The sequence below is a fragment of the Bos indicus genome, chromosome 11 (assembly GCF_029378745.1).
Source record: "Bos indicus isolate NIAB-ARS_2022 breed Sahiwal x Tharparkar chromosome 11, NIAB-ARS_B.indTharparkar_mat_pri_1.0, whole genome shotgun sequence".
In the NCBI taxonomy this organism is placed as follows: domain Eukaryota; kingdom Metazoa; phylum Chordata; class Mammalia; order Artiodactyla; family Bovidae; genus Bos; species Bos indicus.
Window position 1 is genome coordinate 20,276,217 of NC_091770.1, and position 14,592 is coordinate 20,290,808.

The 14,592-nt window shown below is 40.3% G+C and overlaps 1 protein-coding gene and 1 long non-coding RNA gene across 8 annotated transcripts in view; both read left to right on the forward strand.

The window, feature by feature from the left end:
* Positions 1–557: 557 nt before the first annotated feature.
* On the forward strand, positions 558–5,785 carry LOC139185745 (uncharacterized). Its single transcript, XR_011569219.1, has 2 exons — positions 558–645; positions 5,711–5,785. It is a non-coding gene; the product is annotated as an uncharacterized lncRNA (long non-coding RNA).
* A 1,703-nt stretch (positions 5,786–7,488) lies between these two features.
* RMDN2 (regulator of microtubule dynamics 2) overlaps positions 7,489–14,592 on the forward strand; it is a 76,662-nt gene continuing 69,558 nt past the window's right edge. For all 7 annotated transcript variants that reach the window (XM_070798515.1, XM_070798514.1, XM_070798513.1 and 4 more), the window contains exons 1-2: positions 7,489–7,627; positions 14,120–14,587. In XM_070798515.1, coding sequence (XP_070654616.1) covers positions 14,136–14,587 — 452 coding nt within the window. In that variant the 5' untranslated portion in view covers positions 7,489–7,627; positions 14,120–14,135. The remainder of the gene's footprint in view (positions 7,628–14,119; positions 14,588–14,592) is intronic.

Below are 14,592 nucleotides of genomic sequence, written 5' to 3' on the forward strand. Positions count from 1 at the left end.
TCAGGTACTGAGGGTAGAAAAAGAAAAAAGGTATGCTCCATGCTTTTAAGAAAAAGTTATCCAAAACTTAGAAATTAAGAATTTATAGAATCCTCTTTCAATGCTGGGGCATTGCTTAGCAAGTTTTGTTTATCTCACTAGGAAAACGTACTTACTATATTCACTTGGCAGCTTCCTAGGTGGCGCAGTGGTAAAGAACCCACCTGCCAATGCAGGAGATGCAAGAGACATGGGTTTGATCCCTGGGTCAGGAAGATCCCCTGGAGGAAGAAATGGCAACCCAGTTCAGTATACTTGCCTGGAAAATCCCATGGACAGAGGAGGCTGGTGGGGTGCAGTCCACGGGGTCGCAAAGAGTCAGACACGACTGAGCATGATCACACTCATACTAACTCATGGGTCAAGGCCAAGGATGCTGCTAAATATCCCAAAACAGAGAATTCTCCCTACACCAAATAATTCTCCAGTCCAAAAACAACAACAGAAATCAATAGTACTGAAATTGAGAAACTCTCTAAAGAGACCGAAACCACTATCTAGGGGAAATGAGGAGAACTTGTCCTTCTTGTGAGAGCAGCATCAGTGCAGCTTTAGTGGTTTCTGCAGCAAGCTGATATGTGAGTAAGAAGCCCGGAAGTGAAGGCTGTGAGTGGAAATTTTTCTCTTGAAGTTTTTGATAGCGATAGCTGTGAGATATGGTACTGACACAGAGGAGAGGCAGGGTTTTAGGAAAGATAATAGGTGGTACCAAAATATTTAAAAGTATTTGGATCAACTGAAATTTTCATTTTTTATTTAGATGTTTGATGCCTTTAAAGCCATGACTTAAGCCACAGTTCAGTTCAGTCGTTCAGTCGTGTCCAACTCTCTGAGACCCCATGAATCACAGCACGCCAGGCCTCCCTGTCCATCACCAACTCCCAGAGTTCACCCAGACTCACGTCCATCGAGTCAGTGATGCCATCCAGCCATCTCATCCTCTGTCGTCCCCTTCTCCTCCTGTCCCTAATCCCTCCCAGCATCAGAGTCTTTTCCAATGAGTCAACTCTTCGCATGTAGCAGTAAATTATTTTGATGAAAGATCTTTATAGATTCTACCTCCTAAAAAGAGGAGAAAATCGTGGTACATAATTATGGTCACGTCTCCATAACAGCAAACATTTAGCAGAGGAAAATAAGGGAAGTGCCTTTACATTTAAAGTCGGGTTCTCATAATTAAATGCTTTATGAAAATTTTTGAAGCTATTTTCACTCTGCAAAATGTCTGTATGCAAATAACTAAATTATTCAAGTTAGTTTTGTCAACAGTCTTTCATTTATGAAATATATAAATGAGTTGTGCCTTCTGAGTTGTGTCTCTGGTATGATGTCATTACTTCTGGAAGAGAAGCTCCTCTTAGCACCTTTTTGTTTGTTTTGAGAAACGGGAGGTTTCCATTAGTAAGAGAGAGAGTAAATGTTATTACTGTCAGAATTTTTTTTATTTTAGGGAGGATCAGAAGGGTTGCTTTGCTTCATGCGAGAAAGTCAAAGAGCCCTATTACTGAATAGGTGGTTCTTTCATTGCTAAAAACCTGGCAGAGGCTGACAGACGTCATAGCTAGAGGATGGGTGTTTCTTTCATTGGACAGTTATTAGCTGCTGCAGCTGGTAAAGTCAAGGGTACTTTTTTTTTTTTTTAAATGGAAGCAGCCAAGGCCATAGTACAGAAGATGATTTCCTGACATCAGCAGTTCTGTTAGAATTCAGCTGAAAACCATTGAGCATATTATCGTATGGATTAAAAGGATTTTATGAGGTTACTTAAGTAACAAACCACAATTTCTATAGCATGACTTTTATGATATGTTTCCAGTTCTAAGCAGTCAAACTACAATTATTTTTGATTACAATACAAATGACTTGGTCACTTGCTTAATGAGACAAGCTTTCTTCTAAAATCATTACAGTGGTGAATTTCCTTCTTTTTCTAGATTCACTTCTTTGTATGAGAGTCTAAATACACACCTTAATTATAAAGATAGGAACACAACTTTTATAAAATGGAAAAAGTTTTAACAGTGGAAGACTAGTTAATGTGTCTCTATTGCATTAGGAGAGTAACTGTCTCTATAAGCTGATTTGCACACCAAGAGGCTGCCGCTGTCTACTGAACGATTTCCTGAATGAGATATTGTTCCTAAAGGGAAAATAAGTTTTATTTGGATTGCCTGAGGACAGTAGGTCTGGAAAATTGCTAACCCCAATTTTTCCCAGGAGAACCATACACAAAATTGACTTACCATCCATATCCTAAATGAAATTGTTTGTTCTAGTTTTATATATAATTAAAAGTATTCAGTTATTTTGCCTAATTTACACATACATATATTGTAACAATATTTTGTCTAATTGATGAACATTTGACTTCTTTGCAATCTGCCACAAACAATGAAACTGACCTTGACGTCTAAAGTTGACGTACATACTGTCAAAGATGTCCCATAACACTTGCTCTCAAGATGAAGAAAGAATGCAGAAGGGAGGGACAAATTGACTTTTTGCTCTGCGTTGGTTGAATTCCATTTTAGAGTATATCCAAAGCGGTTGTTTGAACAGGCTGTACTCAGAAACTCAGTGTTAAGAATGTGACTTACAAAACTCCTGCAATATCTGAAGAATCTTCATCCCTATCTTTATCTGTCATGGAAAAACTGCTGATAATCATTGACCAAGGTTAGCATCAATCAGGCAACTTATATGACATTGAAAAAAACTTAATTTTTCTCACACAACAAAAATTTTCTTATAAGAATTCTATACTTTAACGAGGCAGTTATATTTTTAACAAATTGATTAATATTGAATTGCTACATTGTATTACATAAATGGAGAAGGCAATGGCAACCCACTCCAGTACTCTTGCCTGGAAAATCCCATGGATGGAGGAGCCTGGTAGGCTGCAGTCCATGGGGTCGCACAGAGTCGGACACGACTGAAGCGACTTGGCAGCAGCATTACATAAATATTGTTGCTAGCTTCTTTTTTATACATGTCTTTTAAAAATACCATTTAATATTCATTCAGTACCAAAATATTGGGCTAACTATTTTATTGTATGATGTGACTGATAATTTATTATATTAATTGCTTAGTCTTATGGAAGTAGTTAATAAACTTATCCTTATACCTTTCTCAATGAAAGCATTTTTCCCTTGGCAGGTCCAATTTAGTCATAGGTATTTTTCCAGAAATTTTGGGAATAATTTTCTTGTGTTCTATAGATCCCTGAGGAGAAGGCAATGGCACCCCACTCCAGTACTCTTGCCTGGAAAATCCCATGGATGGAGGAGCCTGTTAGGCTGCAATCCATGGGATTGCTAAGAGTCGGACACGACTGAGTGACTTCACTTTCACTTTTCACTTTTCATGCATTGGAGAAGGAAATGGCAACCCACTCCAGTGTTCTTGCCTGGAGAATCCCAGGGACAGGGGAGCCTGGTGGGCTGCCGTCTATGGGGTTGCACAGAGTCGGACACGACTGAAATGACTTAGCATAGCATAGCATAGCATAGCATAGATCCCTGATATATATATCAAAAAAAAGCCCCAAACTGTTTATATTAGACACAGGATTAATTTCTCCCAAATTCTATTCCTAGCTTACACTGAATATGATAGACCTGCCATAATTTTAAACCCTGTGGTTTAGAGATAGTGGCAGAGCCCTAATGAGGAAGCCTTCCATGGGATAAGTGCTCTGATTTGGAGGTTCAATCCCCATAGAGGGAGCAGAGAAGGCTGAACGCCAAGTAACTGAAGTAGGGCATGCAGACAGAACAGTATTACTTGAGAAGTGCTATGATGTGCTCACCAAAGGTGTTATGAAGAGTCCCCTGCCAACGTTCCATCACAGGCAGCAAGCCTCATCTATAATATAACCTACCTCACAAGACTGTTGGGAAGATGAACCAAGATAATTCATATACAGAATAAAGCAAGACCTGAGTCTAGGAGTCAATCAACCTTTCTGTTGTGGCTGTAGTTGCTATTAGATCTCCTTCCAGTTTACAGACCTAAGCTGGGGAACTTGGAGCTTCAGCTATGTCTGGATGGCTCCTTCATCCACCAACTTTGTCATTCAATTTCTTGCTGGAAATAAAACCATGTAGGTAAAACCCAAGAAATAAAAATGAAACACTCCCTCCTGCACCACATACCCTTGACACTTCTCATGTTTCCACCATCCAAAAGACTACAAATTTCGTTAACGCTTTTCTCTTGAGAGTAAATAATACTTTCAAAGAAAGCTTTTCAAATATTTATCAATATAGAATACGAGCACTGTGCCAGGCGCTGGGGATACAAAGATGAATACATCCTTGCCTTGAATATGTTGGGACCCCAGGATGCAGCAGTCACTGAGCAAGCGGTAACAATAATCCAGTGTACCTGGGAGCAGGAAGTCAGCCCGGAGTGGGTTTGTGCTCACGGGAACTCCTTACCCTTCCACACAGTTTTGGCAGGGCGTGGAGGAGTACTTCTTTGGGGGAGGAGGAGGATGTGTGAAGTAGCTTCTCAAGGGAAGCAGATTAAATTGGATGAACTGGTTTTTGACAGGTGGCAAAGAGGAGGGTATTACAGAGAGCAGCCTAAAAAGGACACAGAGACTGGGGAAATGTGTGACTGATGGAAAGAAAATAAGGTAGTTTGCCTACAGCTTAAGTGAAGAACTGATGTCTGGTGAAAATGGTACAGAAAAGCTGGAAAAGTAGACGGGGACAAATTGTGAAGGCCCATAGAGCAGAGGTGTTAGCTGACTGTGATACCGTGCTGGTGGTGACGAATCAAAATGTCTTTAGTTTGGGCTGCTGTAACAAATTACCATAGACTGGGCAGCTTAAATAGCCAAGATTTATTTCTCATGATCCTGGAGGTGGGATATCAGAGATCATAGCACCAGAAACATTGGTTTCTGGTGAAGGTCCTCTTCTAGGTTGCACATTGCTGGCTTCTCTTTGTATCCTCACATGGTAGAATAAGAAACAGCCCCCATGTCTCCTTATGAGGGCATTAATCACATTCTAGAGAGGTCCAGTCTCACAACCTAATTATTTCCCAAAGGCCTCACCTCCAAATACCACCACATTGGGGATTAGGGATTAAATATAATGAATTTTGGAGGAAAATAAACATTCAGTTCATGACAGACAAAGTCTCTGAGATTCCTTTGTTGTTGCTGTTCAGTTGCTCAGTCCTGTTCCACTCTTTGTGACCCCACGGACTGTAGCACACCAGGCTTCCCCGTCCTTCACTGTCTCCTAGAGTTTGTTCAAACTCATGTCCATTGAGTCGACTGAGATTCCTAGTGATTTTCTTTTTCCCTTAAGACATTTCTTTTAGACCTCATTCCTAGTAGAGGCAGGTGGAATCATTCCTTCTCTTCCATAGCATTCCTACAATGCCTGGCAAATACAGCTCCTCTTGTTTTACTTTTTAGTTTTAACTTTGCCAAAGATCAATGGCTACCACTATGTGAGTTTCTACGTCTCAGATAATTTTTACTGCTCAAGAAACATAATCAAGGGGAAACAGGTGCCACACAGGCATATGAAAGAATCTGGCTATTTGACCCTACTCCCTGAACGTGAAGAACAAGTCAGCACTGTCTTTTGGAGCAGGGGGTTGGTAAGGCACTGTTCTCAGCCCGTATTCCACATTTTTGTTGCAGACCTCTTCTGTGATGTATGCTGGGGAAACAGCGGTGAACAACTGAATGGACTCCCGGAAAAGCTTAAATCTCAAGGTACTTCAAACCATTTAAGTGTTACCGAAGAAACAGCTGAATTTCTTTAGGAAAAGAAACCTATGTAAACCTGATAGACAGGTTTACATTATATTCTGTTTACATAAAGCAAGTATTAGCATTGTATTGTAATATCCTTGCAAACCACAAGATGTAAACAAAAGTGGTTCTTAGAAGGGTTCTCACAGTTTCAAATCTTAGATGCTAAGTATTAGTCTGCTGTCTTCCAAAATATAACATTGCTTTAATAAAATGACTTTGGGGCTTCCCAGGTGGCTCAGTGGTAAAGAATCCACTTGCCAATGCAGGCGACTCAAGAGGAGAAGCTGGTTCCGTCCCTGGGTTGGGAAGATCCCCTGGAGGAGGAAATAGCAACCCACTCCAGTATTCATGCCTAGAATAACCCATGGAAAGAGTCCAGCGGGTTACAGTCCCTGGGGTTACAGAGTCAGACACAACTTAGAGACTGAGCATATACACACATTGGTTTGCTGTCTTCCAAAATATAACTTAGTTTTAATAAAATGACTTGGCTAGGCTTACTTACTCTTGAATATAGCTTTCCTAAAGCTCAAAAAACATTTTGTAGTCTTAAAGGTCCTATAGAAGCTCCATTAGTAAACAGCTTCATATGGATTGTGAAATTAGTCTTCTGACTCTACAGAGCAGCTTTTTGGTGGTTTTTGTGGAGGGTTTTGATAAATAGGAGTGCATCTATTTTTAATTCCATTCAACACATTGGTAGGAAACTACCACTCAAGACCAAGTTTCCTGCAAGCCTAAATTTAAAGCTCAAAGCAAGGACAACACAGAAAGAGTGAGTGTGCAGTTTTTTTACTAGTTCATTTGACAGAATTTTATTTTCCTTATATTGACACAAACCACACAAGGTGAAGCTGGATAAAATCTCTATTTTGTTAAGCATCTGAGAAGAAAAAGGTTTTTACCTAAAGGCAACTCAGGACCATAGTGGGGGTTGGGGTAAGAACAAAGAAGAAGGTGGGAAGAACTGAGAGAATTAACTGGAAATATATAATTACCGTATGTAAAATAGATAGCAAGAGGGAATTTTCTGTGTGACACAGGGAGCTCAACCCAGTGCTCTGTGACAACCTAGACAGGAAGGATGGGGAGGGAGATGGGCCGGGCGGGGGAGGGCGGGTGTTCAGGACCCAGAATATATATGCATACCTGTGACTGATTCATGGTGATGTATGGCAGAAATCAACACAGTATTGCAAAACAATTACCCCCAATTAAAAAAAAAATAAAAAGTGAGTTAAAGTTGGGATAATTTGATCAGTAATTCGTGCAAGACATCACGTTTGACTCTGTCACGTGGAAGGTTCAAGATTATTATCTAGAAAACGGTAGAGAAAAAGGATGATACTAAGGCAAGGAGAAGGATTTGGGGAGCCTCAGTGATGGACGAAAGCGCGCCGGAGGCAGCAAGAACGCGCCGAACCTCCGCTTGTGGCCCTGAGCCAGGGCGCGGTGGTCAGGGCGTGGAGATGAGCTTTGGGGGAGGCGACAACCGGGCGGCAAAGTCCGAAGCGAGTCGAGGCGCCAGGTAGGGCGCACTTGTCTCCTTTTGTAAAAGATGCGCGGGGCCCCCGCCCCGGAGAGTTGACCGCCAGCGGGAAGAGGCGGGAGCCCGCAGGGCAAGTGGAGCCGGCCCCTCCCCCGGCGCCTCCGGTAGCTGGGCAGGACACCGCGGCCGCGGCGCTGGACCTTGGGACTCGGAAGCTCCCGGACTACTGTCCGCCTGCCGCTTCGCTCCAGATCACCCCGCCAGCAGGTCCCAGGTCTCCGACGGCAGAGACACCAGCGCCGCGAAAACAGGTGCGTCAGCCGGTTGGCAGCGTGCGTCTCTGCGGCCCGGGGTGGGACGCGGGCAAGGGCCGAGAGCCGAGGGCCCAGGCGGCACTTCCGGCGGCGGCCACCGCACTTCCGGGTCGTGCAGGCGTCCTCTCGGCCGCCGCATTGCTGCTGGGCATCCTCCCGCAGGCCCGCGGTGCTGTGTATTTTGGGGGCAGCAGAGCGGGTTAACAGCGGCTTCCTCCAGCGCCGCCTTCGACCCCAGAGGTCGCCAGTATTTCCGCGCGGGCCCCCGGCTTGGGGTGCGTGGGGAGCGGGCAGCAGACCCAGCTCAGTTTCCGCCGGAGACACTTGCCTTCCTCTCGCTTGAGCGCCCTGGGGCTTTCTTACCTTTCAGCCTTCGGCAAACGTTTTTTGTTTTGTTTTGGCAAACTCGGATTCTCTACTTGTTTTACAGAAAATGAATGCTAGATTTTTAGTTGGACAAACATTTGCAGATAAGCCAAACATCAGGGAGGCCGAAATAAAGAATTATTAAATAGGAGGGAAAAAGTGAAAACCGAATGAAATAGGAGTATTAGAATTCACTTAGAAAGTATCGAGTTATCCAGGTCGCTGTGGGGAATCTAATCGCTAATTCAAGGTCTCAGAGAATTCCCTTATGCTTACAACTCATGGTCACTTGTAACCCGTACTGTGTACTTTTACCTGATTTGCACAAGTTTTCATCCTTCTTCGAGTTTATCAGAGTTCTGTATTTTATGTATTTCCCCGCTAAGAATCTGCTGATGAACTAAGTGAATGTATATGCTAAATATTGTTTGAAAGCATTGTAAATAACTTGGTAAAGCATACTTTCCATATCTGAAAATTAATTTTAATTGAAACTAGAACATGACAATTAAATGTTTTCTGAAGTTAATTTTTTATGACATGTTCTACAAAGGAATTTTAATGTAGAAGTTTCTGTAGAGTCAACATTTTGATGATTTACTATTTCAGCAGAATTCTTAATTCTCATCTCTGCAAATAATCTTTTAATTATGTATTACATATTAATTTTAGATACCAATAATTTGTAATAAAATTATATCTTATTGTACATTATTATTAGCACCTTACAAATTGAAACGTGGCAGGAATAATACCTAGCATCTGATTAACCTGTCTGATTTCTCTCTATATATGTGTATCTATAATATAAACCAAGATTTATTCTTTTTTTCTCTCTATCTTTTTATCTTTCTTTCTACTGTGCGATCTTAGTTCCCTGACCAGGGATTGCTGGAGGCCCCAGCAGTGAAAGCACTGAGTCCTCACCACTGGACCAAAAGTACTGAGTCCTAACCACTGGACAACTAGGAAATGCCCTAGTCAACATGTTTTTAAGTTACTGTTTTTATAATAAACTGCAAGTGTCTACTACTAATGTGATAATTAAATATCAAAGTTATTATATAAATGATATAATATTAACTTTGAAATTATACTGCAGGCAAGCAAGTGTTCTATTACTCTCCTGTTACTCTTTTTAATGAGCTCCTTTTTTCAAATTAATTGACTTAGAACATTCATTTTATACTGATATAAAACTCATAGTTTGAGCTGTTATTGTTTAGTTGTGGTTATTTGAAACCAATACCTGCTGCGTTGACTCTAGCTTTTTTCCCAGTTGATTTTAAAGTTCTGAAGTTGTATTTCAGTTCTGAACATCTCTACCCACTCAGCATTCTCCTTTATGTCCTTGTTGATGCTTTCTGAATCTTCATCATGCAACAGTACCAGGAGTTATCAAGGGTAACAGTTCTTATTCCTAGTTGGGTGACCTCTGGATAAATAACTTGACAGCTGTGTGCCTCAGTTTCCTTATCTGCCCAGTAGAGATAATAGCAAGACCTGCCTCAAAGAGATAACTTGGGATTGGTATGGGGTGGTGGCAAGAATACTGGAGTGGGTTGCCATGTCCTTCTCCAGGAGATCTCCCCGACCCAGGGACTGAACCCAGGTCTTCCACATTGTAGGCAGATGCTTTACCGTCTGAACCACCAGGAAAGTTATAATTTCTAAAGAAAGGGTCAAACAAAATTTGATAACTCTTTCTCACCTGTTTAAACCTGGTACCATCTCAGGAATAAGATCTTCCTTAGTAGATCTTGACTTCCATTTATTTACCGATTAAATTAAAAAATAATTCAAACTAGGCTATGTTTTTTTAATGTAAAGTTCAAAGAAGGCCCAACAGGAATGAGCCAAGAAAGCAATCAATAGGAAGAGTTCTTCTGATAGACCTCAAGGTCAGCATGTGAACATCCTGCATTAATCTTTGTATTGACAAGAAAGAGCCAAGATGGTCGAGCTTGACGCTCAGTGATTATTAGATGTGCTGTAAATATTAAATCATGAACATATAGTGACTTTTCTTGTATCTGTTGCCTTTTTGTAGTACTCTTTTGAAATAGTTTATGATATATTTTTTTGTAGAAATAAAATTGACTGGCTGATAATAATTACCTCCAACTTTAGGTAAAGTTACAAACTGGTCTGAATCTGCTGCTGGCATGTCTCCTACACAGGATGGGAGTGGACAGATGGTTAGACTTAGAGTTCATATTTATAATGGTTAGGCAAAAATACTTTTTGCTTAAAAAAATAGTGATGGGCTTCCCTGGTGGCTCAGATGGCCTGCAATGCAGGAGACCTGGGTTCGATCCCCTGGGTTGGGAAGATCCCCTGGAAGAGGGCATAGCAGCTTACTGTAGTATTCTTGCCTGGAGAATCCCATAGACAGAGGAACCTGACAGGCTACAGTCCATGGATTCTCAAAGAGTCCAACGTGACTGAGCGACAAAGCACAGCACAAACTATGTCCTGAATTCAGGTAGGCCAGGTTAAGCACACAGGCTTGCTACTGGAACCTTTGGCTTCAGGAGAAGGAATTCTTAAGTCTCTTGGATATAATATTCACCAACACGCAAGATAGTTTCTGGAAAATTATTATTTAAAAAGCATTAGTTCTTTTATACTTAAACCTGTGATGCAGGAATACATCCAAATAGGGTAATCCATGTGTTCAACGCTTGTAGTCTAGTATATTACGGAGGAGTCTAAAGAGATATTCTTGGGACTTCCTTGGCAGTCCAGTGGTTAGGACTCTGTGGTTTCACTGCAGGGAGCACAGAGTCGGACACGACTGAAGCGACTTAGCAGCAGCAGCAGCAGCAGCAGGGAACTAGGATTCTGTGTGCTGTGCGGCATAGCCAAATAAAAATAAATAAATAATAAAGTTTCTTTTAGGAAGACTTCTTGGTAATAGAGTCTTAGTCTTTCTCTTCCATGGGGCATCATTGAAACATATTTGACTGTTTAGAGTATGAGTAATGCCTTTTTTTTTTTTTTTTAATTAAAACGATTTTTGGCCACACTTTATGATTTGTGGTATCTTAGTTACCCAGCCAGGGACTGAACCCAGACCACTGCAGTTGGAAGCACCCAGTCCTAACCCACTGGACCACCAGGTAATCCCAGTAATGCTTCGCTTCAGTATGTGAGATCATAGGCTGTGAACCATAGGAAAGCATATTTCAGGTATACAACTGAATTCAGAATTTGCATCTTTACAATACTACTTCCCCTCTTTCTCCTCCTCAGTGGTTTATTTTGTTCCCATTTCACTTAGAATAGTGAAGCAATCAAAGAGAACTTTCATAAGGTCCCACCATCGCACCTCCCCGCCTTCCTGAACCTGCTTACGTAATCTGTCTTCTCTTTCATTACTCCAGTGGTTTGTGTTTCCATCAGAGGTCGGCCTCTGTACTTGTGCACTGGAGACCATCCACCCTCCTTTCCTTCTCATGTTAATTGCAGCGATTCTCTAATCTCTCTTTTACTGTCATTTATCTAATCTTCCTTTAAAAAAAGCTGGATCTTTTCCACTGACAAACAAAAATGTTATTTCTCCATCTTTTGGTGCTGTTTTCCAGTATAGTCATGATATTTCTTTTCTTCTAGTTTTCTGGTTGCCCATTTGTTCTTTTTTCCTCTTTTCCTGACTTCTGGACTAATTGAAATAGCTTCAGTTTTCCCATTACTATTACCACTTTTGGCTGATTATTTACATTTTTATGGAAGTTTGTTCGTTTTTTTTGGTGTTATTGTTTTTGTCTTTTGAGTGGTTGCCCTGGGGCTTACAACTGGGATCTTTAACTTACTATAACACTGCTTTATAACCCAGGACCCTTACAACAGCAGATTTTCTTTTTCCCTTATCCTTTGTGCTGTTGTTATCCTACTTTATTACTTTGACATCTGATAAAAAACCTCATGATGTTACTGTCATTTTTTGCTGTAATAAGCAAGTATTTAATGAATCAATCTTAAAATGAGAAAAAAGTGACTTTCGTATTTTGCCATATGTTTGCCACCACTGGCGCTCTTCATCCTGTGCATAGACCCGAATTTCTGTGGTTATCATTTTACTTCTGCCTGATGAACCCCAGTAGCATTTTTTGTAGTGAATGGCTGCTGGTAATGGATTCTCTCAACTTTTCTTTTTTTAAAATAGTCTTTAAAATATTAAAATAGTTCAATATTTAAAATAAATAGTATTTTAAATACTTCTTTGTTTAAAATACCCTGATTTTTGAAAACTATTTTACTGGGTATAGAAATGCAAGTTGAAAGTTTCTTTCAGCCGTTTCAAGGTGTCACTCCGTTGTTTTCTTGCTTGATTAGTTTCTAAGGTGACATCTCTGAGACACTGTCTGCTGTAATCTTATCTTCTTTCTCTGTAAGTAATGTCTTTTTTTTCCCCCATCACTGGCTACTTTTAAGATTTCTTACTAGCTTTCAGCATTTTAATAGTGTTTGACCTTGGTTTGATTTTATTTTTCTTGGATTATGTTGATCTTCTTGGATCTTTGGGTTTTTAGGCTTTGTCCAACTTGGAATTTTTTTTGGCCATTTTTCCTTTTAAGGTTTTTTTTTTGTACCCCTTCTTCCTTTTAACTATATATGTTTTAGACTGCTTGATACTACCCTATAGGCTCTACTTGGTTTCTTTGTTTAGTCTTTTTTTTTAATCTGCGTGCTTTCTGGATGATGGCTTAGGCCATTTAGACTGCTATAACAAAATCCTGTAGATTGGGTGGCTTATATACAGCAAAAATTTATTTCTCATTATTTTATAGTCTAAGAAATCCAAGATCAAGGCACTGGCAGATTCAGTATCTTGTGAGGGCCTGCTTCCTGGTTTAGAGATGACAACTTCTTGCTGTAACTTTATGTGGCGGAAAGATTTATACTATTGTTTTCCTTTAGTGGCCTTCTGACTTTAAAAACAGTGATAAGCAATAAAACTAGTGAAGAGGGGATAAAGTAAAGAAAGATTATGGTGCATTTTGTCAAAGTAGCTGAGGTTATGTGGAATTAGATGGGCCAGAGCTTAGGTCTTTGATGCAAATGGTGAAAGTTCAGGAGGAGGAAGGAGTCAAAGAAATTAGTTTTTTGTTACTTTAAAAGTAAGTGAACATTTGAAAGAAAATGAAAGCATTAAGGCCTCAGACAGAAGTAGAACTATGAGTAAGAAGCAGAATTCCTGGTGGGAAGAAATGAGGTGAAGCCTGCACATACGGTAGTGTCTCTGCTTTCCGCATTGAATAAAGCAGAAGATGAAGTGGGCACACACAAGCCAAAACTTTCTCTATATTATATATCCCAAATCCCATTTTAAAATGTTCATCACTCTAAATTGGAGTACGAAATGTGAACCAGATGCTAAGGAAAAGCTTTCTCTTGGGCTTTCCTGAAAGATAAAGTAAAACCCAGACATTAGCACTCTAGCTACAGTCCATAGCGTTGCAAAGTTAATTATATACAAACAAGAGGTTCAGATACAGTTAAGCATAATTTGAATTCTGAAACAGTTTTTTTCAGAAATTTATAATGATGCTTTTACCTCTATCATACCCTTTAAAAATACATGAAAAAGAGTAAATTTCAGATCAGATGTATAGAATACCGATTCTGGTTGTCAGTAATATCCTTAAAGGTAGTATTTCCACTCACCCACATACATCATAGAGGCAATTTGGTTTTTTGTTGTCGTTTAGTCACTAAGTCGTGTCCGGCTCTTTTGCGACCCCATGGACTGTAGCCTGCCAGGCTTCTCTATCCATGGGAGTTTCCAGGCAGGAACACTAGAGTGAGTTGCCATTTCCTTTTCCAGGGGATCTTTCTGACCCAGGGATTGAACCCGTGGTTTCTGCCACATCTCCTGCATTATAAGTGGATTCTTTACTGCTGAGCCATTGGGGAAACTCAGATAGTAATTGCCATATAGAGGCCATTACTCATAATTTATTTTAGTTTGTGATTTATCAAGTGTTATTAAATTTTTTGTGATGATGCAAACGTGATTTTTGTTGATGGGAAAAAAACTCCAGTATTTTTGTCCTGGGCAAAGACAGAAATAATGTTCATTTACTGTTTTTTTTTTTGTTTTTTTTTTTTTAATTTTAGAAACAAAACCTAAGAAATGCCTCATTCCACAAATAGAGAAATGATACTTGGCATTGTGGTGGGAACTGCCGGAATCAGCTTGCTGCTTTTGTGGTATCACAAGGTTCGTAAACCAAGGACAGCAATGTCTTTACCTAAATTTCTTTCTCTGGGTAATTCACTTGATTTGATGACTTTGCAAGATGAAATGCCCAGTGGCCAAGGAACAACAGCGATCTTTCAAGGAAGGCAGCTTCAAATACTGGAGAAGTTAAATGAATTACTGACACATATGGAAGAACTCAAAGAGGAAATCAGAGTTCTTAAAGAAGCCATTCCAAAGCTGGAGGAGTATATACAAGGTGAACTTGGAGGGAAGGTAACTGTTCACAAGATAAGTCCTCAGCACAGAGCTAGAAAAAGAAGGCTTGCCACAGTTCAAAGTTCAGCAACAAGTAATAGTTCAGAGGAAGCGGAAAGTGAGGGAGGGTAAG